We start from the raw sequence: 14,231 nt of genomic DNA, 5'->3' as shown, positions 1-14,231 counted from the left end.
AGTGATCAGGTTATACTATACACTTATTTTATATATACACACACACACATATATGTGTGTGTGTGTGTGTACATATACACATACTTCACTATATATTTAGTTTGCCATTTTATCCATTTTAAGTGTATAGTTCAGTAGCAGTAAACACGTTCACAGTGTTGTGCAACCCTCACCACCATCCATCTCCAGAACTTTCTTATTATCCCCAGCTGAAAATCTATATCCATTAAATAGTAACTCCCACTTTCCCTTCCCCCAGCCCCTGGTAACCACTATTCTACTTTCTGTATCCATGAATTTGATTACCCTGGATACCTCATATAAATGGAATCTATACCTATCTATCTATCTATCTATCTATCTATCTATCTATCTATCTATCTATCATCTATCTATCATCATCTATCATCTAGTGTGTGTGTGTGTGTGTGTGTGTGTGTGTGTGTGAGATTTCATTTAGTATAATATTTCCAAGGTTCATCCATGTTGCAGCATGTATCAGAATTTTATTCCTTTTTTTTCTTTTTTTAGCTGAGCCATCCTGCCACCTGTTGGCAGCTCAGCGGCTGCTCAGCTCGGGCTGACTCGAACCGCTGTTGCTCAGAGCTCAAACTCTTGAGCGAGCTCTTAACCAACTGAGCCACTCAGCCGGCCCTTTTATTCCTTTTTAAGGCTGAGTAATATCCCACAATGTATTTTTTAGGATAAAAGTGAAACCTTTGGCTGATTCATTGTTGCTCACCCTGATATCATATCTCCCCAGCTACATACACCCTTAGATGGCTGGAAACAAAACTGCAATACTGCATTGTGTAAATTCCCCTCCTTCCCTTTTCTTTCAAAATTTTTTTCTGTGTCCTTTTCAGATATATGTATATCATATTAATGCCTGAATCATCTGTGCCCAGTCTCACAGACGGGCCAAGACCTGGCAGCTATCACTGAAATGCAAACATGCAGGTAGATAGTGTCCCTATCTCCTCGTTCCTGTGGGAGCGTAGGAGCCTAATGTCCCAGGGTGCCTTGCTCCAGTATGCAAAATTACCTCCTGTCCTAAAGATATGAGAAGTTTGTTTCTCCTCTGGATAAGTTAGCACAGGTCGTCTCCCCAATTATTGTGATAAAGTTAGGATGAACTGTGTGTGACAAAATGTCCTGTCAAGCGATTTGAGGACTGGTGATTATCTTGAGAGCATGCTTGTAATTGGTTGCATGGGTTTGGTTGGCTATGAAAGGGGGAGATTCCTTTTTGTCTTTGCAGTAGTCTTTTAGCTGGTTTAAAGCTTATTCTATAATAAAACTGTTTTCTGAGATCCCTTTTGAATTCCTTTCAACTGAACATTACATCCCTCTTTGAATATCTAAAAGACTTTGTTTGAACATCTCTCAAAGTACAAATTCTGTTCTGCATATATTATTGTTACTTTATCTCACACCTCTTTTTGGATCTTAAACTTCGTGAGGGCAGGAACTGTTTTATCAATCTCTATTTCCTGAAGCACCATGGGAAAAGAGGGAAAAAGTGCTGAGAAAAGTGAGGCTGAACTGTAATCTGCCCCAGGTCACATAGCTACTTGAATGCCAGACCCCCGACTCAAAGCTAATGTTCTTTCCACCATACTGTTCCATGTCCCTTACCTTACATTCTTTATGATAATAAGTATTCAAGAAATCTGTAAAGTTGAAAAAAACCCAAAAACCCCGTTTTCATGTCTACGGCCTTTGTGGAGAGGTTTTCTGGGTTGGGAGAAGTTTCTATTTTTTAAATTTTATTATTTTTTAAAAAGATTTTTATTGGGGAATTGGGGGGATGGGAACAGCACTGGGGAATTGGGGGAAGGGGAATAGACAAGCTACTGTCGTTTTGTTCTTCAGTCTAATTGTGGAGGACGTTGCTTCACTGGCCCAAGTTGGCACCATCATTGCACTCTTCCTGGGCGAGGCAGATCAGTCGCCGGCTTCTGGACGGCTGCTCACTGCGGCTGCTGGCCGCTCACGCTGGCTGCTGGCTACACACGGTAGCCCATGGCAACCTACTGCAGCAGGGGCTGCAGCCTACGCCATCACCAGCAACTCACAGCAGCCCAGCTCCAGGTTGAGCTGCTGTTCAGCATCTTAGCTGTGGAGGGCAGTGTCACTGGCCCTCATATGTGGGATCTGAACCGGGGCCCTCTGGCGTCCCAAGCCAGCTCTTAATCTTCGCGCTACTAGGGCCCTAAACTTTATTTTTAAAATTGTTTCCTCAACAGTTGAAAGCAAGCCCAGGAGGGCAGAGGACCCTTGTTTAGTTTTGTGCTTTAAGGCCTTTGATTTTTGCTTGAGGCTGCCAGAATCTTAACCCTCATTTACGGGTGGCTGACATGGAATGTAGAACAGCGAATGACACTGGCAGACTAATGGCCCTGCCCATATGGGCAACTGTCGTTAATTAAACAGCAACCTGAAGCTTATACCCTCATGGCAGATCAGTAGCAGCACGTTACTTTGTGTGAAAACAAAGAGCAGAAAAAAGCTTTTTTGTAACAAGATGACCTGTACATCATTTCTCCTCATATTTCTCCCTCACTGCTTTTTTTCCTAACACTCCTGGCCAATATCCTCCCTGCCCCCGCCGCCCAGCAGCAGGGTCCACAGAGACCTCGGTCGACCGCTGGAAGCAGCCCCCGCCCACCTTGTCCCTCCGGCCCTCGCGGTAGGACTACAACTCCCAGCATGCTGCGGGGAACAGGCGCGGGTCACGTGGGCGCCCGGAAACCCTGGCCGCGGCGTCGGGGTTGAGGTGGCGGTGGAGGCGGCCAGCAGGCAGCGGAGCCCCGCTGAGTGATTGGAACGGCCAGCCAGAGAGCGGCGATCATTGCGGGTCTCGGGTGTGCACACCGCGGCCGTGGGGTCCGGGCCGAGAAGGGGCAGACTCCTTCCCGGACTGGGGCGGGAATGGGGGCGCCACACGGGAGAGCTGGTCCTAGGGGCTTCCAGGAGCCTGGAGGGCGAGGCGGCGATGCCGGTGGGTGTGGCGCGACGGCCAGGGCCGGCCGGCCGCAGGCTCCTTCCACCCCGGGTCGGGCTCGGCGGCCCCCAGGTGCTGCGGGGCCTTGGCGGGGCCGGCGAGGACCGCAGCCGGAGGAAGGCGGGGGGGAGGGGGAGGCGGTGGTTCCAGACGGGACTCGCCGGCCTGGTGGCTGGGGCTGCCGTGCAGGTTTGCACTGTAGTTGAGACCAGGTGAAGGGATACTTTCCAGGTAGCGTGGGGAAGCTTTTGGAAAGGACGTCCGGAGGCCTAAGAAGGAGAAGGGCGTTGGTGGAATAACGGGGCTTTGTTTTTTGGTAGCTCCCGAGGTCTCAGTCCAGGAATCTGGTCAAATTACTTTTCGCCATTCCCTCAGCGTTATTTGCAGAATGAGGTCTGTTTATTCTCACTTTTGACAGAGGAGAATGGGAATGTGTCCACGGGGCTTTTGGTGTTACCTGAAATATAAGCTTGTAGGTGATGTCATGCTAACTTTCACTGAAACCTTATTAGGAAGAAGCATATGTTCCTGGGCTGAGCAAATTGTGATTCTTTTTTTTTTTTTTTTACACTTAAAAAATTATCTTTATTTAGGTTTCTGGTTCAGCACACGTATCAAAGACCAAATTGTGATTCTTACTTGCCACCTTATTTCTTCAATGTCTTGGTGCTTGAATTCTTTCTTTCCCATTTGTTGGATGTTTACTGTGTGCCACGCTCTGTACTAGGAACTCTAGAGATTCTCTTTTTTTTTTTTTTTTTTTTTTAAATTTTTATTGGAGAATTGAGGGGATGGGAACAGTGCTGGGGAATTGGGGGAAGGGGAACAGACAAGTTGCTGTCCTTTTGTTCTTCAGTCTAGTTGTGGAGGACGTTGCTTCACTGGCCCAAGTTGGCACCATCATTGCACTCTTCCCAGGCCGAGGCAGATCAGTCGCCGGCTTCTGGACGTAGAGATTCTCTTAATTGGTCTGTAAATGAGGAGATTGAGGCCCAAAGAAGTTAAGTGGAGGGTTTTGGAGTCCAACTTGAACTTGAACGCCTTTTTGTGGGCCCCATGTGGCTTTAGATCACATCATTTTCCTGTCAATCTTTGATTTCCATCAGAAAATGACCCCAAAACAGTACTTTTATAACATTAAAGTCAGTGCAATGTCTTGTTGCTTTCTAGTTGTCAGGATCAACTGTATTATTGGACGCTCTGTTTTGTCCCTGTTTGCCAGGGATAATGGAATATCACAGCAATGACTACTAACTGGAGTATAAGGCCTTTGTCTAGGAGAGGGAAAGATTTTATCTTGAAAACGAGTTGTCTTTGGAATATGTTCAAAATAGGTAGGATGAGTGTGGTTTTGAGAACCCTGGAATAAGATGAGAGAATTTTACAGATAAGTGCTAGGTATTTTACATCTGTGGTGATGAAACAACTTAGGAGAAAAATTGCAGGAAGATATGAGTTTTGAATAAAAGGATTTATGTGCTACAAGTAAACGGCTTCAAATGAGAATGTGCGATAAAAAAGCACGTGTCTAAGTGTCGAGCATTGGGATGCTAAATTATAATAATAGGTGAACTCAGCTATCTGTTTGATACTTTTTCACCTACCTCTTTATACTTGAAATACACATAATCTTTATGCTTTGCAAACATGAACACTGAAGTCTGGGGAGTGAAGTAATTGCCCGTCTAATGCCCTTCTCATTTGAGTGTGGTGTATAAGAGAACTACTGTTACTAATAAAGTGCATTGTTTTTCCATCCTGGGTTTATATCTCTAAGTTTAAGGTGAGATATTTGTAATTACTGCGCTTTACCCAACTTGGGATATTTTGTATTTAAATCTTTTTCTCTTATACAGTATAGCCTAGGGGCTAAGGTTTGAACGTTCACTTCATCTCTTAAGAGAAAGATATTACTTCTAAAATCTGTTTCCTCATCTGTAAGATGTGAGAACTAAATGCAGCTATACCTGGCAGATACCTAGCACAGTGCTCGGCCCTTTGCAAGCATTCAGTGTTGGCCATCAGTCAAAGAATTCATCACTCAGAACATCTTTATTGATCATTCTGAATGCTCTCGTAGGTGCTAGGGATATAGCTGTGGATTAACACAGGTGAAGCCGCTTCTTTTATGGAGCTCACAGATGAACAGTAAACATATAAGCAATTAAACTAGATTGGGAGAAATGCTATGAAGGGAAGAAACAGAGGGAGAAATGAGAGAGGTGGTAACTGAGGGAGACCATTTAAATAGGGCGATCCGGGCAGGTCACCCTAGAGGATGACATTTGAGGACAAGCCAAGAAAGGGAAAGAGCAGGCGGTTTGCACAGAACCAGGAGAGAAGCATTTCAGGCAGCGGAACAGCAAATGCAAAGGGCTCCGTGGGTTCAGGGACAAGAAGGGGATGATTAGGTGTGGGGAGATTGTGGTGAGGGTGAGGACAGGGTGCAAGTGGAGTAGGAAGGAAACGTCCCATATCCTCACCGTGTCTACTGGCAAAGGATGGGGAACCAGCCAGATGCCCAGTAGGAGACTGGATTACGGCAGCTCTGTAGGTGATGATGTGGACAGACCCCCAACCTCTGATAAGTGGAGGGAAAAAATGGTGCAGAACAGGGTGTGTCATATGCTCATTTGTGTACGTGTGAGTTTGAGGGGCTGCACCTGGAATGTGCGCAGCCTGGAATGGACTGTTGGGACCCTGGAGCGTGTGAGTTAGAGCTGTAGATCGCGGAGTCCTTGGCAGAAAGCCGGCGTACTACATGAAGGAGAGCGAGAGAGATGTTGGAAGTTGAAAGAGGGAAGTGTGAAATACTTGTCTTAGAGGTTGAGCAAGCAAAATGATTAGGGAAGTGCAGGCTTGCCGGACAGTGTTGCATGCCCTTTGTGGTTTGTGGTTTTGAATCTAAAAAGTGAGACCGGTCTGTGTGTGTGATTTTCCTCTCGCAAAACTCAGACTGCTTGGGCGCAGGGAAGGAGGACAGAGGCAAGCAAGAAAAAAGTCCCATAAGGGAGATAGCTTAGGTTCTAAGTGGGTACTGAAGGAAATGAGGACAAGGGGAGGATAATGGATAATGGAAAAAAATGGTGATGTGACCTAATTGGGAGCCTTGCTGAGGTAAAATGACTGTTGGAGTGGGGAGTGTGAAAGTAAGCAGTTTTCTGGAAGGAAAGGATGTTTGGGATTCATTCTGGGGAGGTGATTCAGTTACTGGTCATAACAGGGAGTGTTTTTTAAAAGATTTTATTGGGGAATGGGGGAAGGGGAACAGCCAAGTTGTTGTCCTTCAATCTTAGTTATGGAGGGCGCAGCTAGCTCAGCTGCAAGTCCAGTCGCCGTCTGGCTACCTATCAGCAGCTTATGGCCACTCAGCTCAAGGAGCCGTGTTCAATCTTAGTTGTGGGTGGGCATAGCCCACCATCCCATGCGGGAGTCGATCAGGCAACCTTGTTGTTAAGAGCCTGTGCCCTTACCAGCTGACCCATCCTGCCATCTGTTGGCAGCTCAGTGGCAGCTCAGCTCGGGTGCAGCTCACTGTCCCATGTGGGAATCGAACTGGAGACCCTGTTGCTCAGAGCTTGTGCTCTAAACCAACTGAGCCACTCGGCCGGCCCAGGAAATGGGTTTTGACCATAGAGTGGGTTTTTCTTGTGGGATAGAGGAAAAGATTGATGGTGAAGAGGGCAGGGAAGCGATAGAGTACCTACCTGGATGTTGAAGCGAGACAAGCAGTGGTGGGGAGGAAGGGTGAGGTGAGGCAGGAGTTGTCTGCAGTGAGGGGGACGTGGTGGGAGGTCGGTAGATGACAACCGTAAGTTTCAAAGAAGCTGGTCTTCGCAAGGAGGAAAAGTGGACGTGAGAAGAGAGATTGCTTCTCCTTGCAGACCTCAGAGTAAGCAGGTTTATCTGGGGGAAGGCAGGAGTCCGCTATGATATAGCAGAGTTTATTAACCGCATATCTAGATTTCCAGAGAGCATGGTGAGAAGGTTGGGGCAGGGTGAAGACTGGGCCAGATGAGACGTGCGCTGGATGCCTCACGTGGACTCTCTTTCCTGCGAGTCTTTGCTTTCCACTTCGTGGTCTGTGTCTCCCCATAGCCTTCCTCATACAGGACAGTTTTAGATGGTGTATTTGGGTTGGAATGGGCTCTAAACATGAATAGTAAGTGAAAATTTTAGATTTTTTTATATTCCAAGGCAGTGTTTATAAGGGGAAAGTTGAACATGTTACATATGAAACCATCTTTTATTCAGCATTGATAGCACAATATGAAGTGTTCCATTCTGGAAAATACCTTGTATGGGTGACCTTCTAAGACCCAAAACAAGCTTCATTACAAATCAGATGAGTTAGTGGTTATGAATTTGCTTTGAAAAGTATAACCTGGTTTGATGGTTCTGGATCTGTTTAGATGACAAGGATCTTATTTTTAATAAGTTTTTTTTTTTTTTAGAAAGATCATTCTTATTCCCACATGACAGTTGTGTATTCAGTATCCATTGATTGAGAAAATAGTAAATGACAAGCTATTGTGAATTCAGAAATATGTAAACGAATTTTGGTTTTATCAATCATAGCAGCATTTCCACACACTTGAAAAATGTAGACATTTGTTCAGTCTCTATTTAGAGCAGGAAAGAAAATGGTCTTCAGAAAGTGGGATGTGCTGGACGGTTTCAGACTGTGTGCTTCCCCTGGGCCCCAGAGCTCATCGATGATTAGAGATCACTTCTGTGATGTAGGGGATAAAAGCGCAAGGCATTATTATTATCAGTTATAATTGCAGTACATAGGACCAGATGTTATGTTAGTGTTCATTTTAAATGCCGTTCTGCCTGTAGCAGGTAAATGTTTAAAACTGTTTTCCCGATGTACTTATTAAGCCTTTTCTCCCAGTCACTGTGGCTAAGGAAAAGTTTATTTAGAAACTAAATCCAGATGGTCTCCAACAACTTGTTAGTCATTTGAAGCTGTTAATGTAACTGTGCAGCCCTGAAATACACAACTGTTATTGCCGAAGCAATGTAATTCCAATCTGTTGGAGCGTACATTTTTGGAATGATACTTTTACCTGATAAATTATTGAATTTAATACCTCATAACCTTTCCTGAAGTACTCAGTACAGTGCTTTGAGGTGTGATGTGTTCAATTCAAAGAGCTACGCTTTATGAAGAGTGGTTAAAGCTTGCAGTTTTTCCACTTGCATTTCATGTTTAATTTTGGGGATGGGGGTAAATTTAGCAGTAACACTAATAGCTCTTGGTTTTGTGACTTCCTGGAATTACAGACAGAGAGTTTGTTTTATAACATTTTATGAATGGAATTTTATAGTCTTACTCAACTCATAATTCTGTTAACGTTTTCAGGGAGGATGATTAAATGAAATTACGTACATTGTGCCGATGTGGGATTAATCCCAGGCGGATCAGTGGCTAAAATAATTATCTTAGTACCTGACGTACATTGTTCATTTTAGCCTCAGAACTGTCAGATGAGCGAGGCCATTTTATAGGTGACCATCTGTGATTCATAGAGATTGACTTGTTGAAGGGCTCACAGCCAGTAAGCGAAACAGCTGTAATGTTGATCAGCAATGGCCTTTCAGCTGGGCCTCTCTGCATGTGGGATTTGAGTACATCTGTCAAGCCGTGGCTATGACAACAGGAGTGTAACAGCAGTTATGGGGAACACAGCCTGTAAAGCAAAGCCCAGTGATTCGCTCATTTTAGTATTGAGATCTCTTGAGTTTGTCTCCTACCTTGATAATTATAGTGATAGTGTATTTTCATACTAGTCATTTTGTTAATTTTTTTTCTAATACACAGATAAATCATAGGACTTTTCCTGTGCTGTGGATGTTTTCCCCTCTACATTTTTTTTTTTTGAAATCCCTGCATTCTTTTTTTTTTTGTAAAGATTTTATTGGGGAATTGGGGGAGGGGAACAGAGCTGGGGACTCGGGGGAAGGGGAACAGACGAGTTGCTGTCATTTTGTTCTTCAGTCTAGTTGTCAAGGATGTTGTTTCACTGGCCCATGTTGGTATTATCATTGTGCTCTTCCCGGGTTGCTGGTCTCTGGACGGCCGCTCACGGCGGCTGTTGGCAGCTCACACCAGCTGCCAGCCGCTCATGCTGGCTGCCAGCCACACATGGTAGCTTATGGCAGCCCACTGCAGCAGGGGCTGCAGCCTATGCTGTCGCCAGCGACTCACGGCAGCCCAGCTCCAGGTCGAGCTGTTGTTCACGATCTTAGCTGTAGAGGGCAGCGTCACTGGTCCCCATGTGGGATCTGAACCAGGGCCCTGCTGCTCAGAACTGGCGTCCCAAGCCAACTCTTAACCAACTAGCCACTCGGCCGGCCCTCCCTCTACATTTTTATTGTAGACATTTAAGGAAAGTATATAGAAAATGAAAACTACCCATAATCCCACTCCCTAGAGATAAATAATATATTGCCTATTTATTTGTAAATACGTAATCAGAGAGTTGATCATATTTTAAGTCATATCCTACTTTTTCGCTTGACATTTTCCCATATTATTAAAAAGTCTTAATTCATCATGTCAAATGATTATAAAACATTCGGCCATATGTTTATACCATAATTTATTTAATTATTTCCCTCTTATTGCATATTTAGGTTGTTTCTGCAGACTCATAGCTAGAGACATGAAGTTTAGATGCTTACTTTATGCTTAATTATTCTTGAATTTTTGGGTCAGAGAACATGGCTAGATTGTCTTCCTGTAATACTGTACTAATTGTCACTTTCATCAGCATAAGTGTGAGAATTCAGGCATCAATAGACCTTGAGTTGCATTGACCACAATCTTTTTTAACTATGCAGACATTTTCTTGTCTTAATTAACATTTCTTATATGATTTATAGGAACTTTTATTTGATAAGCTTAATAACCATTTCATTTCTTCTGAGTTGTCTTCATTTCCTTTACTCATTTTTCTGTTAGAATTAGTGATTTTCTTATCAGTTTGTATGAGAGTTCTTTCTATTACCAAGTAGTCTTTGTCAAGGCTTTCTTTTTTTTTTTTTTTTAAGGACTATCTAATAGCTATAAAACATAATTCTCAATCTGATTTTCTGGTGTCAGCTAGCCCATGTGGTTTTTTTTTTAAGACCAAGTATATGCTGACTGGTTATAAGTCTAAATAATTCAGTTTTTGGGTAACCTGCTTATTTTGAGTAATGTTAATAAATATGTTGTGTCTTTCCAGAGAGAAGAAAGGATGTAAATCGTTCGCTACCCAAACTTGAAGGCCAGAGGCGAGAAGGAAGGCCGGAGAACATGGCCTGGCCAAGTATTTTTCAGCGAGGAACGCTTCTCTCCCAGTTCAGCCATCATCATGTGGTCGTGTTCCTGCTCACCTTCTTCAGGTAAATGGATTGCTACAGCTGTTGGCGTCTTTCCCTTTTGAGGGAGACATTTACTGCAGGGCAGGTGCTTAACGCAGTGATTGGCATGGGCTTGTGAAGTAGACTAGTTATTCCTCTGCTATACTTTTTGATAGCTCGAAGACAGTTGCTTTTGGGGGCTAGTTTGCCCATATTTGGTAAAGTCTGGGGACATTTTTGGTTGTCATGCTGGAGGAAAGAGTGTTGCTGGCATCTAGTGGAGAGAGACCAGGCAGAGACCAGGGATGCTGCTGAACATCCTGCAGTGCACACGACAGCCCTCCACAATAGAGCATTTTGGAGCCCAAAGGATCAACAGTGCCATGGGTGAGAAGCCCTGATCTAATATGAAGTCTTTTCTTTGTGAAAACCAGGAGCTTGAGAACAGAGACTGTGCGTATTCAGGGAATGCCCGGTGCTTCCTTGAGCAGTAAAAATGGTGTGAGACGATTGTGGGGAACTCTGCTAATTTGCGTGAGATCCCAACCAATCAGCATGACTGAAGAATCGTCCATGCCTGTGATTCTGTGACCCTTGGTGGCTCACTTTAGTGGTCTATAGATGACATCAATCAGGCCTTTGGGCGTTAGGAGCATGTCATTAATAACCCTTTGCCTCAGTTATGTTGATTATTTCTTCTGAGTAGATTTTATTTATTAATCTTTATTGAAGGCATCACAAATGAGGATTTATTTATTTATTTATTTATTTATTTTTTCAGAAACTAGGAAAATGGTTCTCTAGTCACGTAAGAGTTAGTTGATGGGTAGTTTTGGATGCTTGGTTTGGGGGATATCCGTTTGTGAGGGGTGGTGGGAGGCATCACTATGAGGCAAAGACAGGATGCTGGGAAAAAGCAATTGAATGGCTAGCGCAGTGAGTGGCCAATGGCTGCTAAAGACTTAAAATGCTTTTCGTGACTTGAAGTGGGCTACGATCAGTGGCATCTCCATCTCCTGGGCCCAGGGGTAAGTTGTTAGTGAACATGGGTGCTCATATTAATGACTAGTTAATTTTTTCTTTTGCTTAGCAGAGACTGATTTAATTATTAGTCCTAATAAAGCAGTACTTTTCTCTTTTTTTAAAGAGAAGAATTCTAAAATTGAAGAAAACCATTGAGAATGTATCTGTGATTTTACTGAATGCTGTTTTCTTTGCTATTCACTCAGCTGTATTTCTTCTCTTTTGTAGTTATTCATTGCTCCATGCATCAAGAAAAACATTTAGCAATGTCAAAGTCAGTATCTCTAAGCAGTGGACCCCAAGTGCATTTAACAAAACACTTGAACCTGTAGAGGTAAGAAGAACAAAGTGCTGGGATCCGTTTAATAAGGAACTGTGCCCACCTCTAAATTCTTCAGTTCTTTTCTTTTATTTCGTTCACCTGCTTAGGGCTCTGCAATGGCTTACTGTTTCCTGTGGCACACAATGCAAACTCCTCTGCCTGATTTCTTAGCCTGTCCTCACTCAGTACCGTTCCAGCCAGCTTATTTCTCACTGTTTGAAATCACACAATTCTGGTGAGGCTACATTTTCATTGAGTTTCATTAAGTCCCCTGCTTACTTCTGCCTTGGAGATTTTTCCCTCATATTGTTTCGTATGCCCTTTACCATCTTTCCACCTGTCTAAATTGTGCTTTTCCATTTGGGTCAAGATAAAATGCCACTTTTTCTATCGAGTTTTTTCCTCAGCCTTTGCTGGTGGTTTTTCTTATTGAGCTCTGATACTATGTATTACATAGTTTAATGTCTCAGTATTTACATACTTTCTAATTGTTTCATTTGTATCTTGCTTAAATGGCTTGAAGTCAGAGAGTATGTATGAGTTTCTTCTATTCATGATGGGCCAAGTAAATACTTTGGTGCCTGGGACACAGATGCTATTCTCTGCAGTACCCTAGCTCAACACACACATCCACTCCACTCGATCTTTACCACATTGTTTGAGTTCTGCTTATGTGGGATTATAGCTGTATATTAATATTCTCAGCATGTTTTATTTCTTAAAAAATTATTTCCCTGATTTGGACCAATTTAAAGTTATAGAGATGTGAAGGTTTTGTGACCATCTCCCCAAAATGTAAATAAGTTATTCAATTGCTTATTGAGGGCCTGTCTCATATAAACACTGTTCTAGGCACTGAGGATACAAAAAATATATATAAAAATAAAAGCCTAGAGGATTGAAAAAAAAAGAGCCTGTCCTCATGGAGCTGATGTTCTAGTGGAGATGTTCCTGAACAATTTTTCTCAAATTGAAGTTATCAGGAAGCTTTAAAAGGAAGGATGTTAAAAATAGAGGGCTAGATTTTTGACGGAGCCTTGACTAGTGTCATGTGCGCAGTGAGTACATCTAAATGATTGTTAACTGACTCATCACAAACCTTTGAGATGGAGTGGCCGTAGAGAGGTTATGCACCCCAACCTCTTAGCCAGTATAGAATCTTTCTTTGCGGTTACTGAAAGGGGACCGCCCGGCTTCTGTTTCATACTAGTAGGGAGAGGAAACTTCCTATTTTCTGAGGTGGACAATTACAATACATTTTCTTCAGCTCTCATTATTAGGAAGTACTTTCTTCTATTGAAGTAAAAATGTGTTTAGTTTTGAGCCATGTATACGAAGTCTGCTCCTGCTGCATGACAGCCTGTTGAATGTTTGCAGAAAACCCATCTCCCTGAGTTTCTCTTGCTTAGTTAGGCAAAACACCCCTGGCTCCTTCAACTGTGGTTTATTGGCACTGAGCGCTAAATGTGGTATTTTAGATATAGTCTGACCAATGTACAGAACAATAGGCTTTGATTTAGGCACTACATTTCTGGTTATGCTGCCTAAGACTGCCTTTGTTTTTTAGGTAACTGGATTGGGGGTCCCCAATACCACCCCCTGGTTTGAGATTCACTAGGAGGACTGACAGGACTCAGCATATAGTCATACTCAAAGCTATGGTTTATTACAGTGAGAAGATATGGAGCCGAATCAGCAAAGGGAAAAGCACACAGGGTGAGGTCTGGAGGAATCCAGGCACAAGCGTCCAAGAGTCCTTTCCAGTAGAGTCACACAGGACGTGCCCAATTCTTCCAGTAACAATTGTGACAACACAGGAAAAGTTGTCTATCATGGAGGCCCATTAGAGACCTGGTGCTCATGGATTTTGGGGCTGGTCATGTAGTCACCCTCTGCCTGGCACATACAAAAAAAATCCCACACTCCCAGAAGGAAAGCAGGTATTCAGCATAAACCACATTGTTTGAACAGTTTAGGCACAGTGAGCCACTCTTCACAGGGAATCATGGGAACCCTTCTGAGATCCAAGATTCCAGATGGCAGCCTGGGACCAGCCTTGCAAGCAGGTCTTTTTAAGGACAGCAGCCTCAGGCTTCCGATGTTAACTCTTTCCTGCCAGGAACCGTGACACATTAGCTTGTTTCAAACTTGCATGAATTTTTCTGCTTAGATATTTATTTATTTGCTTATTCACTCTGCTACTAAAATAGGTTTCAACATTCTGTTTTTTTTTAATACTATGGATTAAGTAGTTTGGGTGGATTGGTTATGTAGAAGTTGGGTTCTTACTTACCCTGGAGAGCTGTGTATATGTGTACCTGTCCTCCTGGAGAGAGCAGTGCTCACTTCCCATTCTTTCTTTAGACTTTATTATTTTTTTTAAAAGATTTTTTTTATTGGGGAATTGGGGGATGGGAACAGCACTGGGGAATTGGGGGAAGGGGAACAGACAAATTGCTGTCCTTTTGTTCTTCAGTCTAGTTGTGGAGGACGTTGCTTCACTGGCCCAAGTTGGCACCATCATTG

General features: G+C 43.3%; 1 protein-coding gene across 3 annotated transcripts in view; it reads left to right on the top strand.

The window, feature by feature from the left end:
- Window positions 1–14,231, top strand: part of SLC37A3 (solute carrier family 37 member 3) — a 60,187-nt gene that overhangs the window by 1,721 nt on the left and 44,235 nt on the right. Inside the window, exons 1-3 of one of the 3 annotated variants that reach the window (XM_019666792.1) lie at window positions 2,748–2,869; window positions 10,243–10,402; window positions 11,612–11,717. In XM_019666792.1, coding sequence (XP_019522337.1) covers window positions 10,314–10,402; window positions 11,612–11,717 — 195 coding nt within the window. In that variant the 5' untranslated portion in view covers window positions 2,748–2,869; window positions 10,243–10,313. Of the gene's footprint in view, window positions 1–2,747; window positions 2,870–10,242; window positions 10,403–11,611; window positions 11,718–14,231 lie in introns of those variants that run through there. The other 2 variants (XM_019666794.1, XM_019666793.1) reach the window with 2 other exon arrangements.

The sequence above is a fragment of the Hipposideros armiger genome, unplaced genomic scaffold (genome assembly GCF_001890085.2).
Source record: "Hipposideros armiger isolate ML-2016 unplaced genomic scaffold, ASM189008v1 scaffold_478, whole genome shotgun sequence".
Classification (NCBI taxonomy): Eukaryota; Metazoa; Chordata; class Mammalia; order Chiroptera; family Hipposideridae; genus Hipposideros; species Hipposideros armiger.
This window is presented reverse-complemented; position numbering and strand designations above follow the sequence as displayed.